Raw genomic sequence first — 19,796 nt, 5'->3', positions numbered from 1 at the left:
TTCATGGGGGATCCATTCTGGACACACACACACACACCCCGCAAAAATGGAGACTCGCCTATATTCAAGCCCCATGTTGCGGAGGGGCGCCCCATTGAAAATAACAGAGGTTGTCCCTCCATGAATATTCAAGACCACGGACCTCAAGTCTGTGAGAAAAGAGGGTCGACTGTATATGTTTTTCCTTTCTTAGCAATATCTAAAGGCTATTGATTATTAGCAATAGGCTTTTTGATGTTTTGGGTACTGTGTTTTCGAGAGAGAGATGTATCATGTTTACGGTGTGTCTTTATAAGCTAGAAAAAGAAAACTAGGTGTAGTCAGTCCTATATTTCACAGAATTGGGCCAGCTTTGGTAGCTGCTTGGTAGCTGCTGGAAAGTGCTACATCCTCCCTTGGCTGCTTGCAGCAGTGAAAGTAGAGTGTAATCTGGTCAAATGTAATTATGAGATTCTCACTGCATTTATTTATTTATTCTTCATTCCTACCCCACCCCTTTTTGTCCTGGGCTTCCGCAACCATTCTTGATAACTATGTTTACTAATGACTCTGCCACCCTATCAAGCCAATGTAACAACTAGCTCTTGGTGTTTTTTTGTTTATAGATTTTCATTGATGTCACTCTACTTAAATTACTAAGGAAGGCCCAAAACGCCTGTGAAGTTGATCTGAAATGGTTTGTTCAAAGGCTCATGGATACAAATCCATTTTGCTGATATGGGAGCTCAAAGGAAGTAGTAGGTACACAAGCATGATAAATTAGTTCATACTTTCCTGCCACGACAGTTGTAGAGGCTTACCTCCAACTGGCAGCCCCCCCTGGTGATGCACACACTGAATCTTCATGCCTGGGCTCATTTTTTTGTTCTGTTGGCTGGTACAAGATCAGCATGTGTGGGTAATGCAGTGCCCAAAGAGATGTTGTTAATGTTTTGTCCATTGGTTCATTTGTTATTGGGAAAACTTGAAACCTGGAAGTGCCAGAAAGGTATCAGAAAAGCATCATATTATTGCTACTGAATTTTGAATTTGAATGGAATTCCAGCACATTGCTTTTGATATATATAAATGATCTCATTACATGTATATTTCTTACATGCTGTTTTTGTTCATTGCATGTATCTTCTACACTGGAAGCTACGCCAGAAAGACTTCTCTTGTGCCCCGGAAGAAGCAATGGGGCGCACTGGGTGCGCGCCGCATGAATGAGCCCCATTGTTTCCTATGGGGCTTGAGTTTACGCGGTTTTTCCCTGACACGGTGGGGTCCAGAACAGATCCCCGCATAAGGGAAGGGCCAACTGTATTTCTTCCAAGGTGCTCAGCGCCATGTTGGCATTCTTTGGGGTTCTTTCCCCATTGTATCCACACAACAATCCTATAAGTAGGCTGCAGTGAAGAAGAGACACTAACTGAAGATCACCTGATGAGAATTTCATTGCTGACTGAGGATTTGAAAATTACTCAATTCCTAGCCCAACATGGCTTGAATCCTGAACCATCCTGTATGGTGTAATCTCAAAACCAGCTTTCTCAACGTTTTTGTTGCAGAGAAACCCTTGAAATAATTTTCAAGTCTCAAGGAACTCCTTCATAAAAATAATACAGGCCTGCAAAATTGAGGGTGATAAAAACCTTTAAAAATGTGTGCTGGCTTTAGAGGAATTTGACATTCTAAATCTAAAAATGACCCCAGATTTGCTCCATCATGAATATTTTGTTTCAGAACTTGCACTGACATTTCTATGTTGTAATATGTGACTGAATGAGATGATTCTGCAAAGAGCAAGAAAGGGGTTAAAGTCTTTTTTAATTCACTGATATGAAACAAAAATCCATTCAAAAGCACTAAAAGAAATTGCACTGGAACATCAATGACTCTGCCTAATCAAAGTTGAGTAACAAACGGAATAGATAAAAATATATTCGTGAAAGAACTGTGTGTGGCATGATGTTTTTAATGCATTTTTCAAATTCAGTATCCCAAAATAAATTAAAAACAGCTACAGTACTGAAAAAAATACTAATTTTTATTACTAAATTGATATCATCTTCTCAGAAGCACATTTTTAAAAATGTGTTTCAAAAAGCAGGCACTAATTCTAATTTTCTTAAAATTAAATTATTCTAATATTGTCTTATGTGTGGTTTTCTCTGCTTTTATAAGAAATTAAATATCATTAATCAATTCTGTCTTGCATTTTTTTAAATATGGCTACTCTTTCATAAAATAGCAGTACAGCTTTCAGTCCAGTGGAGGGTAAAATGTGCTGACCTTAACAGTTGTGTGCCTTTAATTTGACTCTCCACATTCTTGTGTGGCAGAGACTCTGTTGGAAGATCTAATGAAACTTCTGAAGGAATAGATTGATTTATGATATGACAAGTGACTGGTGACCTCATTACTGACTGGAATGCAAAGAGAATGTGCCCACTTGTTTATGCAAACATAAAATAATAGAAATATCCCAGATGGCTAAGAGATTTGTTGCAATCCAAGTTTTTACACTGAGTTATGTTGTGGTAGTATGTAGCTTACCCAAGGTAATGATCTTTATGATGCTTCAAAATCAGAAAACAGTAAATTATTTCCTTCTTCTAAATACTACTGCAAGCATCAGTAATGCCACATTGTTACATAATGTGGGATAGATATTAATTTAACTGTTCACGTTGCGAATAATAGGAACCTAGCAATGTTCTTGTAACAAATTACTGATGTTTAAAGTAATGTGTGAGACATTACTTTTCAAATTTTAACTTAAAAAAAATACTTTTTAACAATTGTAACCCTCTTTTCTTGAAAAGGAAGTGTTTAAAGTGCAAAACAGTTGGAGGAACTTGAAGGGCAAAAGTTCTTAGACTCCTTTTGTTTAAAAAATGATAGCACAAACTGCTGACCTTGCTCATTCCCCCCCTCCTTTGGCTGATTACCATGGTTTCTCATATGTTTCTGCTCTGACATCAGAAGCTTTGTCTGAAAGGCTACAGCATGGAAGGGCCATAACAGTACTAGAGCACATACTTTGTAGGCAGAGGGTCCTAGGTTCAATCCCTGGCATCTTGTTAATGGTTTTCCATAGTCTGAGAACCTTTATGAGTCAGGCTTGACAAAGACAGGGCCAGAGGAAGTGATAAGGTAGTTTCATATGCTCAGCTTTTGAAATCCAACTTGTTTTCAGACAGGGCTGCAGTGTGCAGTTCAACCAAAAGAACAAACAGATGAATTGAAAGAAGCAGGAAAAACCCGATGGGTTTGCAGTGCACACAATTCATGGTCTCTGAGCATTCTTTTAGCCTAAAAATATTTGTCATTCCTACCATTTAACCATACTTAGACTGCCACTTCCAGAGCTTGGAAAAGTTATCTCCCAGCTAGCTTGGCCAATAGATGTAATGGGATAGAATGATAGGGGTCATTGTCCAACTTTGCTGGAGGGCATTGCATCTGGGAAAGACTGCTTTGGCTGCATAATGTTTCCAAGCTCTATTGTATTGGGGGCAGCTGCACTCAGTACAGAATAACTGGTGACGTTTTCTGTCTTTCCCACTGTTTGCTGTGGACACGGCCTTCAGTTTCTGTCACTCTTGTCTTCCTTGTGGTGCTGTGAACAGCAGGTCCACAAACAGTTGTGCAGTTATTGTGAGATACATGTGTGACTAGATAGGTAGTATTATCTTTTTGTCTGGATGCAACGGTTTGCTAATTAAGAGTGCAAAAGTTGTTTAGGCAGAGGTGTTGCTTGAAATTTTCCTTGTCTTCTATTAGATCTCCAGGGACTGTTTTTTCTCCCTCCTCTGCATATGTGTCCCTTCTCAAAAGAGTCCCAATGCTGAATATATAAAAATAATGATTAATAATCATAAATGTTAATCTTAGGTTTTCATCTAGAGCAGGGGTAGGCAACTTTTTTGAGCTGGGGGCCAGGTTGCTGTGCCTCAGACAACTGGGGGGCTGAAGCCGGGGGTGGAGCTTCCACCCTCTGGGGGCAGAGCCGCACACCGAAGCCCCGCGGGGAGGAGGAGGCGTGTGCCCGCCCTCTCCTCCTCGGTCCCTTCCTTCGGCCAAACGGGCTCCAAGGGGCCCTTTCGGCCGAAGGGGAGGGCTTGGGCACCTGTCCCAGGCTCTTCCCTTTGGCCAAAAGGGCTCCAAGGGCCATGGAGGAGCTCAGGAGGCAGCAGGCCGCTTCCGTGGGCCCCTTCTCGGCCCGTGCGGCCCCAGGCTCCCTCCGGAGGGAGGGAGTGTCACTTTGGAAGGTGACACTCTCTTGGCTTCTGAAACTGTGCCTGCATGCCTCTCAAGCTGACTCATATCATCATCATCATCATCATCAACATCATCATCATTGTTAAAGCAAGGAAGACTTGTTAGCATTAAAAGCACCCAAAACACACTTTGGAAGGTGACACTTTCTCAGCTTCTGAAACAGTGCCTGCATGCCTCTCAAGCTGACTCATATCATCATCATCATCATCACCACCACCACAATATCATTGTCAAACCAAGGGAGACTTGTTAGCATTAAAAGCACCCAAAATAAAAATTTTAAAAACCTTGAGGCCTCTGGCCACTCACCACCTCTTCCTTCCTCCTCTTCCTCCTCCTCCTTCTGCTCCCCTCCTCTTCCTCTTCTTTCTTCTCCTCCTCCCCCTCCTCCTCTTCCTCCTTTTCTTCTCCTCCTCCCCCTCTTCTTTCTTCTCTTCCTCTCCCCTCCTCTTCCTCCTCCCCCCTCCTCCATGCGCCACATGGCCTGGGGCTGGGACGGAGAAGGTGGGCAGCGCGGGCCCGCGCTGGGAGACAGGGAGGGCAGCACAGGGCTTCCCCCTTTGCTTCCTGTGCCCCAGGCCGCGCGGCCCTCCTCTTCCTCCTCCGCACGGTGGAGGAGGATGAAGGCAGCGCAGTCAAGCGGCCCAGGAGGAGGAGGTGGCAGCGGCAGGACCGGGCTGGGGCCGGTCCTGCCGCCTCTGCGGGCCGCATCCGGCCCATGGGCCGGGGGTTGCCGACCCCTGATCTAGAGGTTTCCTACCTTTGTTCTAAATCCAAAATTTTCTGTAGCAACTAATTGGAGCTAGCTAACTGTTAGAATCTGTTTGCCCCAAATGCTATTGTACTCCAGTTATTCAGGAATACTTCTTCCGCTATTTAGACATTTCTGTTAGTATTTATAGAGTTACTGAGCATTCTAGATAGACATGAAGGCTGTTAGAACTCCCATGTCTGTTTTGCCTTCCATCTGTCTCTGGGCAAAGAACCTGATAGTTTTAAACAAAAATAAATTAACAATCCCCTATGCCAGATCCCACTGGATGTGACAGTGACCACTGACCCATTGTCTTAATTCTGGGCAAAAGAGAATGCCTGCAACTCTGGAGAGCTGTATTTTATGCCTTGTGTCCAGATGTTGGATGGATTTTCTTAGGTCCTTGAGGAGCTTTCCTGTTGGCTTAGCGAGTGAATCTGTTGAGGTCCTGAGCTCTGCTCAAAGGAGGGGGTGACTTACTCCCAAACATTCTTGACCCAAACATAGAGCTGTATTTGTTACTGTGAGGGCAGTATAACTTGTAGGTTCATGATTAGAGTGCAAATGGCAGTCTCACTGTGAATATTAACCAAACAGTGAGAATTCAGATCCGACTTGCACGAAAGAAACCTTATCTTGAGAATCGCGTGTTGTGACTGAGATTCTCTTGGCAGGCATGAAGGTCCCGACATGTGTTTGTGGCTTCACATTCATAGAATTTTGTCATGACAGAAGTATATTATTGTCCTCTCAATTCAAGCCTTCAAACATGCTCTGGAAATCTATTTGTTATTCTGGATGGATACTGAGTACTGCTGTTCTCAAGCTGATCTTTAAGACTATGGAAGCTACTTGGTGGTTTCACCACTCCTTTTCACAGAATGCTTAACAATACAGGGGTAATCCTGAGGTTAGCATTAATATGAACTGGGATAGAGTAGCTTTAGAATAATTAATGTAAAAATGTAAGCAGCATTGTGCAGTGTCTCTTTCCCTTGGTGTAGAATAAATTTAGCTCTTTTGCAAAAGTTGCAAATCTAAGCAGCTATTTATTTGAGGGACAGTCTTGTTTTTTCCTCTTTTACTTCTTTGATTAAATATGATGATGAGATCCAGCATGGTGTAGTGGTTTGAACGTTGGACTATGACTCTGGAGAGCAGGATTCAAATCCCTGTTTGACCATATAAAACCATGGAGTGCCCTTGGGCAAGCCACATTTTCTCAGCTTCAGGGGAAGGCAGTGGCAAACCTCCTTAGTTGAAACTTTCCAAGAAAACCCCATGGCAGCTTCACAACAACAAATGGTACAACAGCAATTACTAGTCAGTGCTGCCAAAAAAGTTGGAGGGTCTCCAGGGCTCCTGTGCTATTTCTAGATAGTTGATCATTTTTAGGGTATTGTCCTTTTTTGCTCAAAGGGAATGTTTCTGTGGAATGTGCTAGATATGTTATACATCTCTGATATTCAAAATTTCCTTATGAAAGTTGTTGCTGTTCCTTGCAGGTTTTGGCGCCAAGCAGTTAAAACTGAAAAATGAGAAGATTTTTGAGGTCTGGGCATGATCCAATAAGAGAGAGGCTCAAGCGTGATCTTTTCCAGTTTAACAAGGTATGTTGTTGGCCTTGAATGTGCCTAAAATGAAATGAGGATGAAACTCCAAAGAGCAGCCTGTCCAGACAGGCTGAAGAGATGGTATATCTTCAGCTGCATGTGAAGGAGAAATTATATTCAGCAAGGACAGTCTTATTTGGTCATTGGATTGGCAAAGAGTACGAAGCCAAATAAATATTTGTAAAATGAATGTTGAGCTTACCCAGCCCCTGATACAATATGCCTTTTATGTATGCATGTGTCTTAAGATAGCAGACTGTTTCCTGACTTCAGATAGGCATTCAAATCTCATAAGCTTTGTTTATTGTTTTTATGGTAGAAGGCCTTTATCTTTTATTTGGTTACACTTTTTTTTCATTTGAGGAGGCACATAGGAGGAGACTATTTTGATTCATTTATAATGCTGCCTTTAAGCAAACATGCAAGGGTCAGTGTACATCTTTCAGACTTAACACATACTTTGCTACACTTGAATGTTGGCAGTGGAAGTGTTTGAAATTTGTTTTCAGAAGTGTAAACAGCATTAGTGTGCTGCTAATTATCACAGCAAAAGGTGTTGTGGTGTGTTCTTCCCTTTCAATAGGGTAAGCTGTGAACTGGCATGTAAGTACTAAACCACAATGGTTGTAAGTGGGCCTCTGTTCATTAAAGATCTGCTTTTGTGTAGCTGAAGAATGGCTGCTTCTAATCCCACATGACAGATGGTGCCACTGACTGTTTGGAAGCAATAAAACATATATGCAACTTCTGCGATGCACAACATGATCAGTAAACTGTTTAGCTGTTTTGGCAAGTGCAAGAATTGCACTTTCTGAGTGTCAGCAATTATGAATGGCAATAAATATAGTATGAACTAATAGGTGATGGTGAAAATGACAGATGGCAAAAAAGGTTTTAACTGCCATGTTCAGTGGCAGCTATTCTCCCTGGAACATTAAGCCTACTCTCAAGCTTTTATTTTTATAGAATACAATACGTGGGTGTGGGTGTGGGTGTCTTGGACCACAAGTGGTTTGGTCTATCTCAGGTTAGTTTTTTCTTACATGTTCTATATTGCCACAAATAGCTATATTGAAAACTCAGTCTTTATGAATAAAAGCAAAACACAATTGGTTTTTGGGGAGCTGCAGCATTCTTTTTTGATTCCAAGATTTTCTTTATTAGGTAAGAAATTGCTTGAAGCAGTTCTGCATCCAAGTCCTTCTTCCAGGCATTGTTCATGCTCATTCCCAGAGATTGAAAGAGCTGTGATGGCATCTTGATGAGCCCACCTTGGTTGCTCACCTAGGAAGACCTGGCTCTACATGAGTGCTGGAATCTGCACATCAGAAGCTACAGTGTTGACATCTTAATCTTATGTCATACCAGCCCTAGTTTCACTTTCACACTTCAGTTGCATTTGCTAAAGCATGAAACCTGAGTGTAAGAAATACGTCTCTGTGTGTGTTAGTTACCATTTTTTCTTCATGCTGCTCAGCTCCTTAGATCAGGGTTGGGACTCAAAACAGCCTTCCTGATTATGTTGGACTGCATGTCCCATTAGCCACTGTCCAGATAGCCAATAGTGATTAATATTGGGAGTTTCAGTTCAACATAATTTGGAGGGTTGCATGATTTAAAAACCTATTAGTATAGAATGTTTCCCCAGGTCCTGTTTGTGCTCCTATTCTCAGTTTGCCTGGTGTGTTTGTTGTGTGCCTTCAGGTTGTTTCTGACATGGCTATTTCTTGGCATGATTTATTCAGAGGGGGTTTGTCCTTGCCTTCCTCTGAGGCTGAGAAAGTGTGACTTGTCACCCAGTGGGTTTCCATAGCTAAGCAGGGATTCAAACCCTGATATCCAGTCCAATGCACAAACCACTACACTATGCTGGCTCTCTTGTCTGGCAAAGGACCAACTTAAGAAAGTTGTACATATTCTTCAAAGAAACAAGATTGTTTGGATGGGGCATTTGCTTCCCCACCCCCGGTGATCCAGCTGGTGATCCAGGTACTCACTACGTGTGTACAACTAACTCCCCCCCCCACACACTCTCTTTTGGAAAGATCTCCTACATTCAAGCACACATTTTTTAAAGGAGAAGGATCTGTTTGCAGTGTTGAGGTCATTAGCTTAAAATAGACATTCTGCAAGGTGTTTTCCAAGGTAAGGTTACATGCTTTACAGTGCTAACATGCCTTGCATGGTTAACCATTTACTCAGCTTGATACCTCTTCAGAATAGGTGTCAGCTCAACTGTTCTGAATTAACTGTGTTGTTCTATAACGTAAAATGCTCTCCTTTGCTAAGTGGAATGTTTGCTTTTCCTTGATGAAGGATTCTTTTTGGTGGCATAAAACAGTCATATTAATTGACAATTCCAATGGAAAATTCACAGACCTGCTATTTAAGGCCTATGAAATTCTTTAGATTTCTAGTGTCTGTCACTTAAGGTGTTGGGAGTGGAGCAATCCAGTTGTTTGTTTGTAGGCCAGGATTAATTTTAAATATGTAGCTTTCTAAAGGAGGTGAATAAACTTTTTGAATGATGCTCCTTGAATTTTGATCTACTGATAAGGCTTCCAGTGTGAATGTGCAGTGCCTTAGAAAAATTTTGTAGAACTGCAAATCTTGGTTTTAACAACTAGCTAAACAAGAATGATTTTGAGAAAGCAAAACAAGGTTGGCCATGGGGAGACATTCTTATTAAGAAAAGTTAAGAACTGCAGGCGTCTTCTGCCATTTGTACGTTTTGTCTTTTGCTCCGTGGGGGAGGTCTAAGAAATTTGTCTTTTTCCCAGGGTTAATAATAATAATAATAAAATTTTATTTATATACCGCCCTTCTGAAAAATCAAGGCGGTGAACAACAAGAAATTACAGTACAATTATACAAAACCAAATAAAATAATTAAAAACAGTTCAATAAAAATAATAAAAAATAACATGTCGGCAGCACGATGCTGACATGGGGGGGGGGAAGAGTTACTGGTCAGGGTAAGCTTGCTCAAAAAGATGGGTTTTTAACCCCTTCCTGAATTGAGGTAGGGAGGTGGCTGAGCGGAGCTCGAAGGGCAGCGCGTTCCAGAGGTTGGGGGCTGAGATGGAAAAAGCCCTCCTAGAGGTGGAATTATATTTCGCCTCTGGAACACTTAACAATAGCTGCCCTGAAGATCGAAGTGCGCGGGGCGGATTGTACGGAGAGAGGCGGTCCTCCAGGTACCCTGGGCCCAAGCCATTTAGGGCTTTATAGGTAATTACCAACACCTTGTATTGCGCCCGGGTTAAAAGGTATGATAATTTTGTGACTGGGCAAGAATATGTGGAAGTTCAGTTACCTGTTCTTTGAAGAAAATTAATTCAGTGATCTTCAAAATTTGTCAAGCAGCAGGAGCCACTTTAGGTCTAAGGGCTATCTTTGAGACTATTTGGGCAGTTTTTTGAGGACTCTAGGAGTCTCAGTAAGTCTCAGTCTCTCAGATGGAGACTGGCAGCAACATGATGCACTGAACTGAGCTGGAAGCTTTTGGGGGCCTCTCCTTTCATTCACTTCCTTATCATCCAAGCATGGCTTATCAGTTAGATTATCAGACTGTCAAACATAATGAAAAGTCACTGATAACGTGTGACTGAAGCAAAGCTGTTTGAATTCCCTAAGCTTGAATGCTGCACTCAGTAGATAGGTGTGAAGAAGAAACACTTGATAATAGGAAGGTGTATCTCCACCATCTTTCTACTTTTTCTTGCTTCCCCAATCATGCAGGTTTTGTGGTCCTGATCTTATATCTGGTTTGCATGTGGAAAGAACCCAGGTAGCAGAAAGTCCTAGTTCGGCTTAGGAAATAGTTTCTTGATAGTACAAATATGACATGGCTATCTGCTTTTTTGGGAAGCCTTTCTATAGAATATCTAAAGCAGGGGTCGGCAACCTATGGTCCGCAGGCTGGATCCGGCCCGGCAAGACCTTGGGACCGGCCCCAGCCCGGTCCTGCCGCCGATTGCCACCCCCACCGCAGCTTCCGCGCCGTTCCGGGTACCATTTTGAGTTTGGCCCCCCAGTTATCTGAGGGACAGCAACCCGGCCCCTGGCTCAAAAAGGTTGCCTACCCCTGATCTAAAGCATGTTCAGTGTAATTTTCATACATCCTAGGGACAGAAACCTATTGTCTAAAACAAGCAGCATGCTCTGCCCACTCCTTTAGATTTAGATTCACACAGACTGTACCATCTGATCTGATCCGCTCACTTAGCTTGTAGCCAATTTATGGCATCCTTAAGTCGGCTCATGAGCTGCATGACTCACCATGCTGATAGTAGCATTGACCACATAGCATCTGCTAGTGGCACAAATCAGCCTTCCCTTCCTTGACCTGGTGCCCTACAGAGGTTCTGGGCTATAACTCTAAATCATTCTCCATGTTGTCCAGGATTTAAGGTAGTTGTAATCCCCCAAATTCTAGAAGGTTGGGGCAATTCATAAAGCAGTGAAGTCCCTGCTCATCTCTGTAATGAATTTTGAGGGTTGCATTGAAACCCATCTAAAATTTCAAGTGATAAGGAAAGTTGGGAATTCATGATTGTTGTGGTCTGAACTTGTAGATTAAGCTGGTAATGCAGCATGTTAATATGTTTATTTTTTACTGGGGGTTCTTTCCTCCCATGTGGGATATTTGTGTATGAGCAGAGCAAAAGTTGTCACGGAGGGATCGAATGGCATAATGGAAGAAGTAATAAACTGCTGAGAGAACTTTTAGCTTCTAACAAGGGATGCAGTGTTTGTCTTCACTCTGTTGAACTGAACTTTCTGATGATTACAGAATCTGATGTCAAGTTGTTTTAGTGATATTTAGTTTGTTGAGAAGATTTATATCTTACTTTCTAATTACAATCCTCAGAGTAGCACACAACACCTATAAGCATACAGCAGACCTGTGAAAAACCACTTACAGAAAACAAAAATGGTTTCCAGGAGCTATGTCTGTTTCCCATTCCCAGCAGCCTTGCATTTACATGCACTTGGTATCAGATGCTCTCTGTCAGGGAAGGGGGAAGTCCAGTTGGAATAGAGGTGGGCCTCTGGTATTGTTTTCATCTGTCCTAGGTGTCTCTGACACGAGACAGTTTGTATTAGGTGGTTCTGATGTGGTGGGAGAGTAGGGAACATACGTTGGTAACCCGTTTTGTTCTTTGTGCTTGCATTCTGTGTATAATAACTATATTTTATCTTTTATCTCCTTGCAATGTATAATTTTAGTACAATTTAGAAGTTTTTATAAGCAAGCTTATTTATGGCTTTTGTGATTTGACTTTTATTTGTACTTGCTGGTCAATGACCGAATAAATTTTATATATATACGTTGGTAACCCTGAGATTCCAACAGAAAACATGAGATCCTTCTGCAGTTTCCCCTTGTAACAACTGAATGATTCCACAATTTGGCACTGCCTTCCAATACATTAAGTCCTTGGTAGCATTATCAATAGAATTAAAAGAAAATTTAAAAATACATCCATTAAAAAGCAAGAAGCACAACTTTAGTATAGCAGTTAAGTTACAAAGGAAGGGAAATTGGAGACTTCTGGCAATATTAGCAAAGCAGCTTATTGTGGGGCTGATACATTTGGAGTGGGAAACATATCTTCATTTTCAGCGCTTACTGTGTAACTCTTTCACTTGAGTGATGCCTCTAGCTAGGTTTATTTATTTATTGGAATTATTTTTTTATTTTCTCCCCAAAAGCTGTTTACATATAAATTAAAACAGAAAATCTAAACAGTATAAAGTACAAAAGTGTAAAGGTTTTTTTTAAAACACACACACACACACACCAAACCTTACATGCAGTTAAACCAGCCTTTCTCAAATAGTGGGGCGGGCCCCCCAGGGGGGGCGTGAGGCTCCGTAAAGGGGGGCGCGAGGCTCTGTTATGCAGAGGTGTACTTATAACAATTTTATAGACAAATGATACTATTTACAGTCGGGCGGGGGGCACGAAATGTTTTCTTCTTCCTAGGGGGGGCATGACAGAAAATAATTGAGAAGCACTGAGTTAAACCAATACTTTTAGGACATTAACCATTAAAACATTTACACTACATTAAAACTACATTTTACATACAAAAAACAGCAGACCTAATTGCATCGTCCTCAGTCCTGGTGAGTTGAGGGTGAAGGCTTGTTTAAACAGGAGGTCTTTTCCTACTGGTGGAAATAACAGCAGAGGGTGAGGGTGATTTAACCTCTTGGAAAGGAGTTCTGCAGCCTACGAGCAGAAGAGACTGAAAAGGCTCTCTCCTGTGTCCAGCTCATCTTGCAAGGGTGGTGGGATGGAGATAGGGTTGCCAAAAGTCAGGACCTCCAAACCGGGACAAATGTAGGACAACATTTTTAAATGTAGGACACATTTTTTTTTAAAAAAAATGGAGGAGGTGCAAAAAATTGAGGGTTTTTTTAAAAATGTTAATATAAATGCATGTTTTTTAGGCATGATAAAAATGGAGGACATTTTGGCATTATTCTTAGACAGATGGCAGAAATGGACTTGCCCTCGGGTTCAACTGTACTTCTCAGAAGTGTGTACTTGGTCAAGGGACTGTGGTTTTTCTTCACTGCGCATGAGTTTGTAAAAATCACAGCAACTTACATTGGCCGTGCCTCAGAGGCTTGTTGATATCAATATCACCATCACCACCACCACCATCATCATCATCATCACTATAATTGTCCAGGAAAGGCAGACTTGTTAGCATTCAAAGCGCCATAAATACACAGAAAATGCACTTGCATATATTTAATAATAAAAAATAATGAAAAAAATAAATAAAAAACAAGGCAGGGATGTATATATTTAATAATAAAAATTAATGTAATAAAATAAAAAACAAGCAATAATAAAAATTAATAAAATAAAATAAAAAACAAGCAATAATAAAAATTAATGAAATAAAATAAAACAAGCAATAATAAAAATTAATAAAATAATAAAATAAAACAAGCAATAATAAAAATTAATAAAATAAGTATTTTATATTTTTAAAAATAATTTTTAAAAACCCCAAAAACAAGGCAGACCTAATGGCCACTGACTCAGCTTTCCTCCTCCTCCTCCTCCTCCTCCTCAAGGCTATGGAATCCTGGGAACTGTAGCTCTGTGGACCATTCAGCCTCCTTTTGTCAAGAGAGCTCTGGTGCAACAAGAAACTACAATTCCCAGAATTGAGCCATGGATGTTTAAGGGGGGGGTGTCAAACTATTTCTGCAGCCTTTTGCTACCCCAAAGCCCTTCCTATTTACAAGCAAGGCAAAATGTCTTCCTTCCAAGCCATTGAAAACCAACCCAAGTGGAGGGCTGATTGCTTCTTTCTCATTGGTCAGCTTCGGGAGAAATTTGCATATTACAAGTAAAGGTGTTTAGGGCCTCAAAAACGATCCTGTGATAAAGAATTACAAGAATACTGACCCGGTATACATTTAAAAGATGAGGCATTTAGGCTCCCAGTGAAACATGAACGATTTATGGCCTTTTTTTTCCTCACTGCAACCTGGAAAGTAATGTCTTTTGCAAGACATATATACCAAGTGGGCTGGCAATAGCTCTGAGTGGCAGGTGTCCTGAAGACCTGCTCTTTAGGCTATCCCAGGCAGGGAGGCGAGGAGGGGTGGACCTACCTCCAGGGCCTTTCTTTGGGGGGGGGGGGTCCCGGGGGGGCCAAACTGGGGCGGGACCATGTGGCCCCGCCCCAAACTGGGAAAGTCCTGCCCCCAGGCGGGATATGGCAACCCTAGATGGAGAGAAAGCCCACTCCCAATGATCATAAGACTTGGGCAGTGATCATGAGACTCCACATATGTTTTGATTCTCATTTTTCTCTCTTTGCTTTTGATGTATTTCTCTTGTCGAGCCTTCTGCTGCTGGGATGTAGGTAGCAGGAGTGCAATAAGGACTGCGGTAAGAACCCACAAGATCTGGGTAGGATCAGATCAGAGGCCCATCACTAAGGTGGAAATTGTGTGGTTCTCCAGATGTTGCTGAATTGCAACTCCCAGTGTTCTCACTATTGGCTATGCTGGCTTAGGACCATTGCAGGGGTGCAGTTCAGCATCTCTAAGGGCCAGAGGATTCCCATCTTTGGAGTATCAGAGTTGCTGCATCAATTGCCAGTGGAGAAGCCCACAAGGAGAACATGAATCGTAATGGCACTCTCAGGTTCACCCGCTCCAGTCCTGGATATTGAGAGGCATGTTAAATTTGGCCTTGGAGGGAAGTATATTGCCATCATTGGCTATTAACAATTAAGGCCCTTAGAGTTCATGAATTGCTGAATGTCCATTTAAGGCTCTTCAAATTGATGGCTAGCATGACATTTAGTAGCGTACTAAAGTACTGGTTTAATTGGAGAGAGAGTTCGTAAGCTGTCATTGAGAGAATGCTGTGGTGGGTGTGGCAGGGTAACTGCAGATGTGCTTTTAGAAAGAAAACGGGTATCCCTGGTTTGAATCAGATCTTTGCTGTGAACACTAAGTGGCTTTAGGAAAATGTCATGGTCTTTGCTTCAATGCCTCCACATGCAATAGGGAAGGATAATAATGGCTTGATTTACAAGATGACTGTTCTTACAGTTTGTGCATGTGAAGTATTATGGACAATTCTATGACCTTGGAACAAAGTCCTGGTGGACCTCTGGCAGAAAGTGAATTCCCACCATTAATGCATAAATTCCTCAGATCAAAGCAGAGTTTATAAATGTTATTTTCGGACTACAAGCTGTGGTCATGCTAACTGAGGGATTCTGGAGGCTTTTATCCAAAAAACTTTTCCAAATGCTGGATCCAAGTATTTTTTTTTTATTTGTTGTATATAACTTTGAGTCCTGAACTGGGAAAAGGGTGGAATATTATTATTACAGGGTGTGTCTCCCCTTATCTAAAATACTTGGGACCAGAAGTATTTTGGATTTTTCACCCCAGATTTTTTGGAATATTTGCATATACATAATAAGTTAACTTGGAGATGGGACCCAAGTCTAAACACAAAATTCATTTATGTTTCATATATACTTTACATACATAAACTGAAGGTAGTTTTATAAACAACATTTTTTTAAAAAATTGTGCATGAAACAAACTTTGCATACATCGAACCGTTAAAAAGCAAAACTGTCACTGTCTCAGCATTATTTATTTATTTGTTAACAGCAACAATAATAGTAATAGAAGAAGATCATATAATAGTGGTTGCTGTGAAATACCATTGCAACCTTGGATTCCCCCCTCCCTGCATGCCCCCACTTAAGTCTTAGCCTCTTATCCCTAGCTGCAGCAGCAGTCATACTGAAACTCCTTCCACTCTTATCTAAATGTAGTATAAAAAGGAATGGATGGGGAGGAGTCCAGTGAGATTTACTTGTTTTGGCATGAGCTTTCAGGCCTTCAATTCCCCTCTTCAGGTCTTTTGATGATGGAGTCGTTTCATTCATGCAGGGGATATTATCTTCTTCCTTCCCTCAAAGTACTAATGTTAAAACTTGCTGAATTTCAGAACTCCTTAAAAAGGTGCACATACAAAAAGCATATGAATGCAACTTCTACAAATCAGCATTGCATTTTCATACACTTATAATGTTGGCTATTCAAAGTGATGCATGTGTAAAATTTCCTCAATTATCATGGTTTATTCATGGTTTTAGAGATTACTTTTAGCACAGATTTTAAGGATTGACCAAAGCAAACCAGCTCTTCCAGTTTTTCCTGTTGATGTTAAAACATGCTTTCTTCCAAAAACAAAAGAACCTTCCAAATGCCACAGGGCATATTCCACTCACATTCCTTTTTAAACCTTGAATCCTGTGTCCATACTATTGTTCTCATTTGTATTATTTACAGTACCTCACATTTCAATAGATCCCTGTGCTTTGCAGTAGACCCTCTCTCCCCAAAAATAACCTCTCACAGGACTGGTTTGCTGGTATGTGCTCCTTCTTCATATGCACTCCAGAATGTACTAGCAAAAAGTAAGATGAGGTGCCTACTCACAGTGAGGGCCACCTCCTGCTGTTTGGCATCCTTAAGCTCCTCCTTGCTGGTTTCTTTTTTAAAAGTCTTGTTAAAGCTTTTCCCATCTTGAGATAATTTAACATTCATCCACAGGAAAACAAAAATTAGAACAAATACTGTAACTGCACTTCGAATTGAAGCCAAACACAATGAGAGTAGAGTTAAGAATCCAAACTTTATAGGTTTACGTTACTTTTACACAAGTGTGATGGTGTAGTTAGAGTGTTGGACTTGGGTTTGGGAAGTTTCAGTCATGAAACTCACTGCCTCTTAGTCAGGCCTACTTGACAGGGTTATTGTAACAATAAAAATGTGGAAGCCATGTACACTGCTGTTAACTGCCCTCGAGTTGGCCCTGACTCATGGTGACCCTGTAGATGAGATAGCCCCAAGTCCCCCTATCCTCCATAATTCTGCTTAGATTTTGTATATTCAGCTCCCTGACTCAGTCTATCTATCTGGCATTCAGTCTTCCTCTCTTTCTACAGTTTCTTCATACTCTATTCTAACAGTTACCTCTTGTCCTAAGTACAGATTTCTCATCAGGACTGTAAAATGTGGTGACACTCCCATGTCTTCAAGAAGTTCCATAGCTTTTAATTATCTATGCAGGCAAAGGCTTTGTTGTAGTCTATGAAGCCCATGTTGGTTTTCTTCTGGAATTCCTTAGTTTGCTGCATTAACCATAATATGTTTGCATTGTAGTTCCTAGTGCCTCTTCCTTTTCTGAACCCTACTTGCACCTCTCGAATTTCTCTCTCCATATATGATTAAAGTCAATGTTGAAGAATTTTGAGCATAATTTTGTTTGCATGGGAAATCAATGCTATGTTCCTATATTTGCTGCAGTCTTTTGTGACTTCTTTGTTTGTAGATGTGGATGTATATTGATCATTTCCAGTCTTTTAGCTACTGTTTTGTTTTCCATATTTGTTGGCATATTTTAGTTATTTAGTTGATTCTGTCTGTGTGGATTGTAGCAATTCTGTCAGAGTGTCATCTGTTCCTGGTGATTTCTTTATTCCATGTACATTACCATGTATCAATGGAGGGAAACGCAGATACAAGGTTACATAGAGTTTTATTTTCACATCACCACCTTCCTGAAGCTTGAAATATTCCCAGCTACTGTGCTCACTAGTAAAGGCCTCTTGTCCTTAAAGATGGCAAGTGGTGTGTGTGTGTGTGTGTGTTTGTTGTGGAGAAATTTTCCTCTGCTGTTTAAGCATTTGATGAAGCTGCCGAGATGCGACTGGAGGGTCTGCCTGGAAGTTTAAGAATCATTGTGGCAGAAATCTTCTTTGGAGACCAGTGACACCATAAAGTGAAATCCTTGTCAAAGTAAAAGAAACTGTACCTCCCTCTTCTCTTGGTTTCGAGAGCTCCCTTTAAGGCAGCGTGTCTCACTGGCAGTAGTAAGTTAGCAACTGGCAAAGTTCAGCTGCCAGACAGGCTGTTTCACCTGTGTTTTACCTACCTGGAAGCATTCCACTTATTCTACCTGCAAGGGGTTCCTTCTTTTTATGAGCCCTCAAACCTGCCCTGTTAATTGATGTAACCCAGGCTGTCTCATTGACTGACTAGCAGTTGTGCAAATATAATTGACCATGGTCTTGACTCCTTTTCTCCTTGAGGAGTATTTGGGGAAACAGCTTTCCTTTTAGTTGTAAAAGGAGACTTGATGCTGGTATTGGGTGAGAAGTGGGGAGAAGCAGCTGCAAATCTGTCCTTCCGTGTATGCAGGGGTTGATCGCTCAGCTGTTAAAAGTGCTGTACGGAGGCCCAAGCCACAAACAAAATGAAGGTGCGGGGCGAGGAGAGCACAGCTGCACAGAGTCAGAACAAACAAAAGGGGGTTGTGAACAACCAGGGGGGCTGGGCTGCGGCGAGCTTTCGTCACTCACTGTTAGAAGACCGTGTTTCTCTCAAGATACACCGTGGTCTTCTCTGGTTTGGATCTGTGCACAGTGTGAAGATGGAGCCACCGTTTACCTTTTGTTAAACAATTGTAGATAATAAATAAAGTTGCAGGACTACTAAATTCAACAATGACTGGCCAGGCGTGACTTATACAAACAGAATGGGGAAAAAAACAATACCATGCCACAATGTAAGAAAAGAAAAAAAATTTAATAGAACTTGTTTAAAGGGTGAAATGAAACAGTATGGTAAAGTATCCAAAATGAATATTGTGGGGGGGGGGATGGGGTTTGAGGACTGGGAAAAACCTTAAAAGGGATTTTAAAAAGTTGCAATATAGGTTCTCAGTTACATGGATACACTGAAAATTCTGAAAGCATTGCTGCACTCTAGGTATTGTCCGTTGAAGAGATGCTTGCTTGGTCTTTATACTGCCCAGTGGAAACAGGGGTCAAAGTATGGGGTGGGGGTGACTGTGGAAGAAGAAGTGGTGTGGAAGCCTCTTAACAAGCAAGATCTCTTTTATTCCGGGGCACTTGGAGTCAAGCTATTTTGCTTTATTTCCTTCTCCACATTTGAGGTTAGGGTTCCCCGACCGTTGGATTCTAAGTGGCCACTGTCGCTTGGGTTCCGCAGGGGATGTGTTTTAAATTTGCGTATTAAAATGTTTTTATAAGTGTTGTACAGGGGTTACACATACAGTTAGACGTGTCTTACCATAAACTTCCATCTGATAGACCAATACTGCAGGAGGAAAGAATGGTTGATGGCTGCGTGATTGGACACGCAAGCAAATTCCGGCACCCACTTTTGAAGTTAAGTAATTACTAACTGATTATTTGATCTGGACAGAGGGTTCTGCTCATGGTTCAGCACACCCGATGATCCAAAACATTTTATTGCTTAAGGTAAAGGACAAGATGGTGTCCTTCCTCTGTATACGAAATTGTGAACCACCCTCTTTATTCATACTGGCAATGGGATCACATTGAGAACAGCAGGTAGGTAAGGGAGAGAAGGATTGTATGTGGGGTGTCCAGCAAAGAGGGTTGCCCATCGCCCCCGGCGGGACAGTCCGTTTTGGGTGGTGCCGTCCCGGTGGTTTGGCGCAAACCGGGACGGCCCCGCCCACCGCGGCCACTCAGCTGCGCGGCGGTCCAGGCCTTGCTGAGGCGGGGGGCTTCCGCGGTTGGCGCTCCCGTGCGGCGCTT

The 19,796-nt window shown here is 41.6% G+C and overlaps 1 protein-coding gene across 2 annotated transcripts in view; it reads left to right on the top strand.

Moving 5' to 3' along the window:
• The window catches only part of LLGL2 (LLGL scribble cell polarity complex component 2), a 79,370-nt gene that overhangs the window by 11,901 nt on the left and 47,673 nt on the right, over positions 1 to 19,796 (top strand). For both annotated transcript variants that reach the window (XM_042448213.1, XM_042448214.1), the window contains exon 2: positions 6,526 to 6,630. In XM_042448213.1, coding sequence (XP_042304147.1) covers positions 6,556 to 6,630 — 75 coding nt within the window. In that variant the 5' untranslated portion in view covers positions 6,526 to 6,555. The remainder of the gene's footprint in view (positions 1 to 6,525; positions 6,631 to 19,796) is intronic.

This window comes from Sceloporus undulatus, chromosome 2, assembly GCF_019175285.1.
Source record: "Sceloporus undulatus isolate JIND9_A2432 ecotype Alabama chromosome 2, SceUnd_v1.1, whole genome shotgun sequence".
NCBI lineage: Eukaryota > Metazoa > Chordata > Lepidosauria > Squamata > Phrynosomatidae > Sceloporus > Sceloporus undulatus.
The sequence above is the reverse complement of the archived record's forward strand: the minus strand, read 5'-3'. Positions and strand labels throughout refer to the sequence as shown.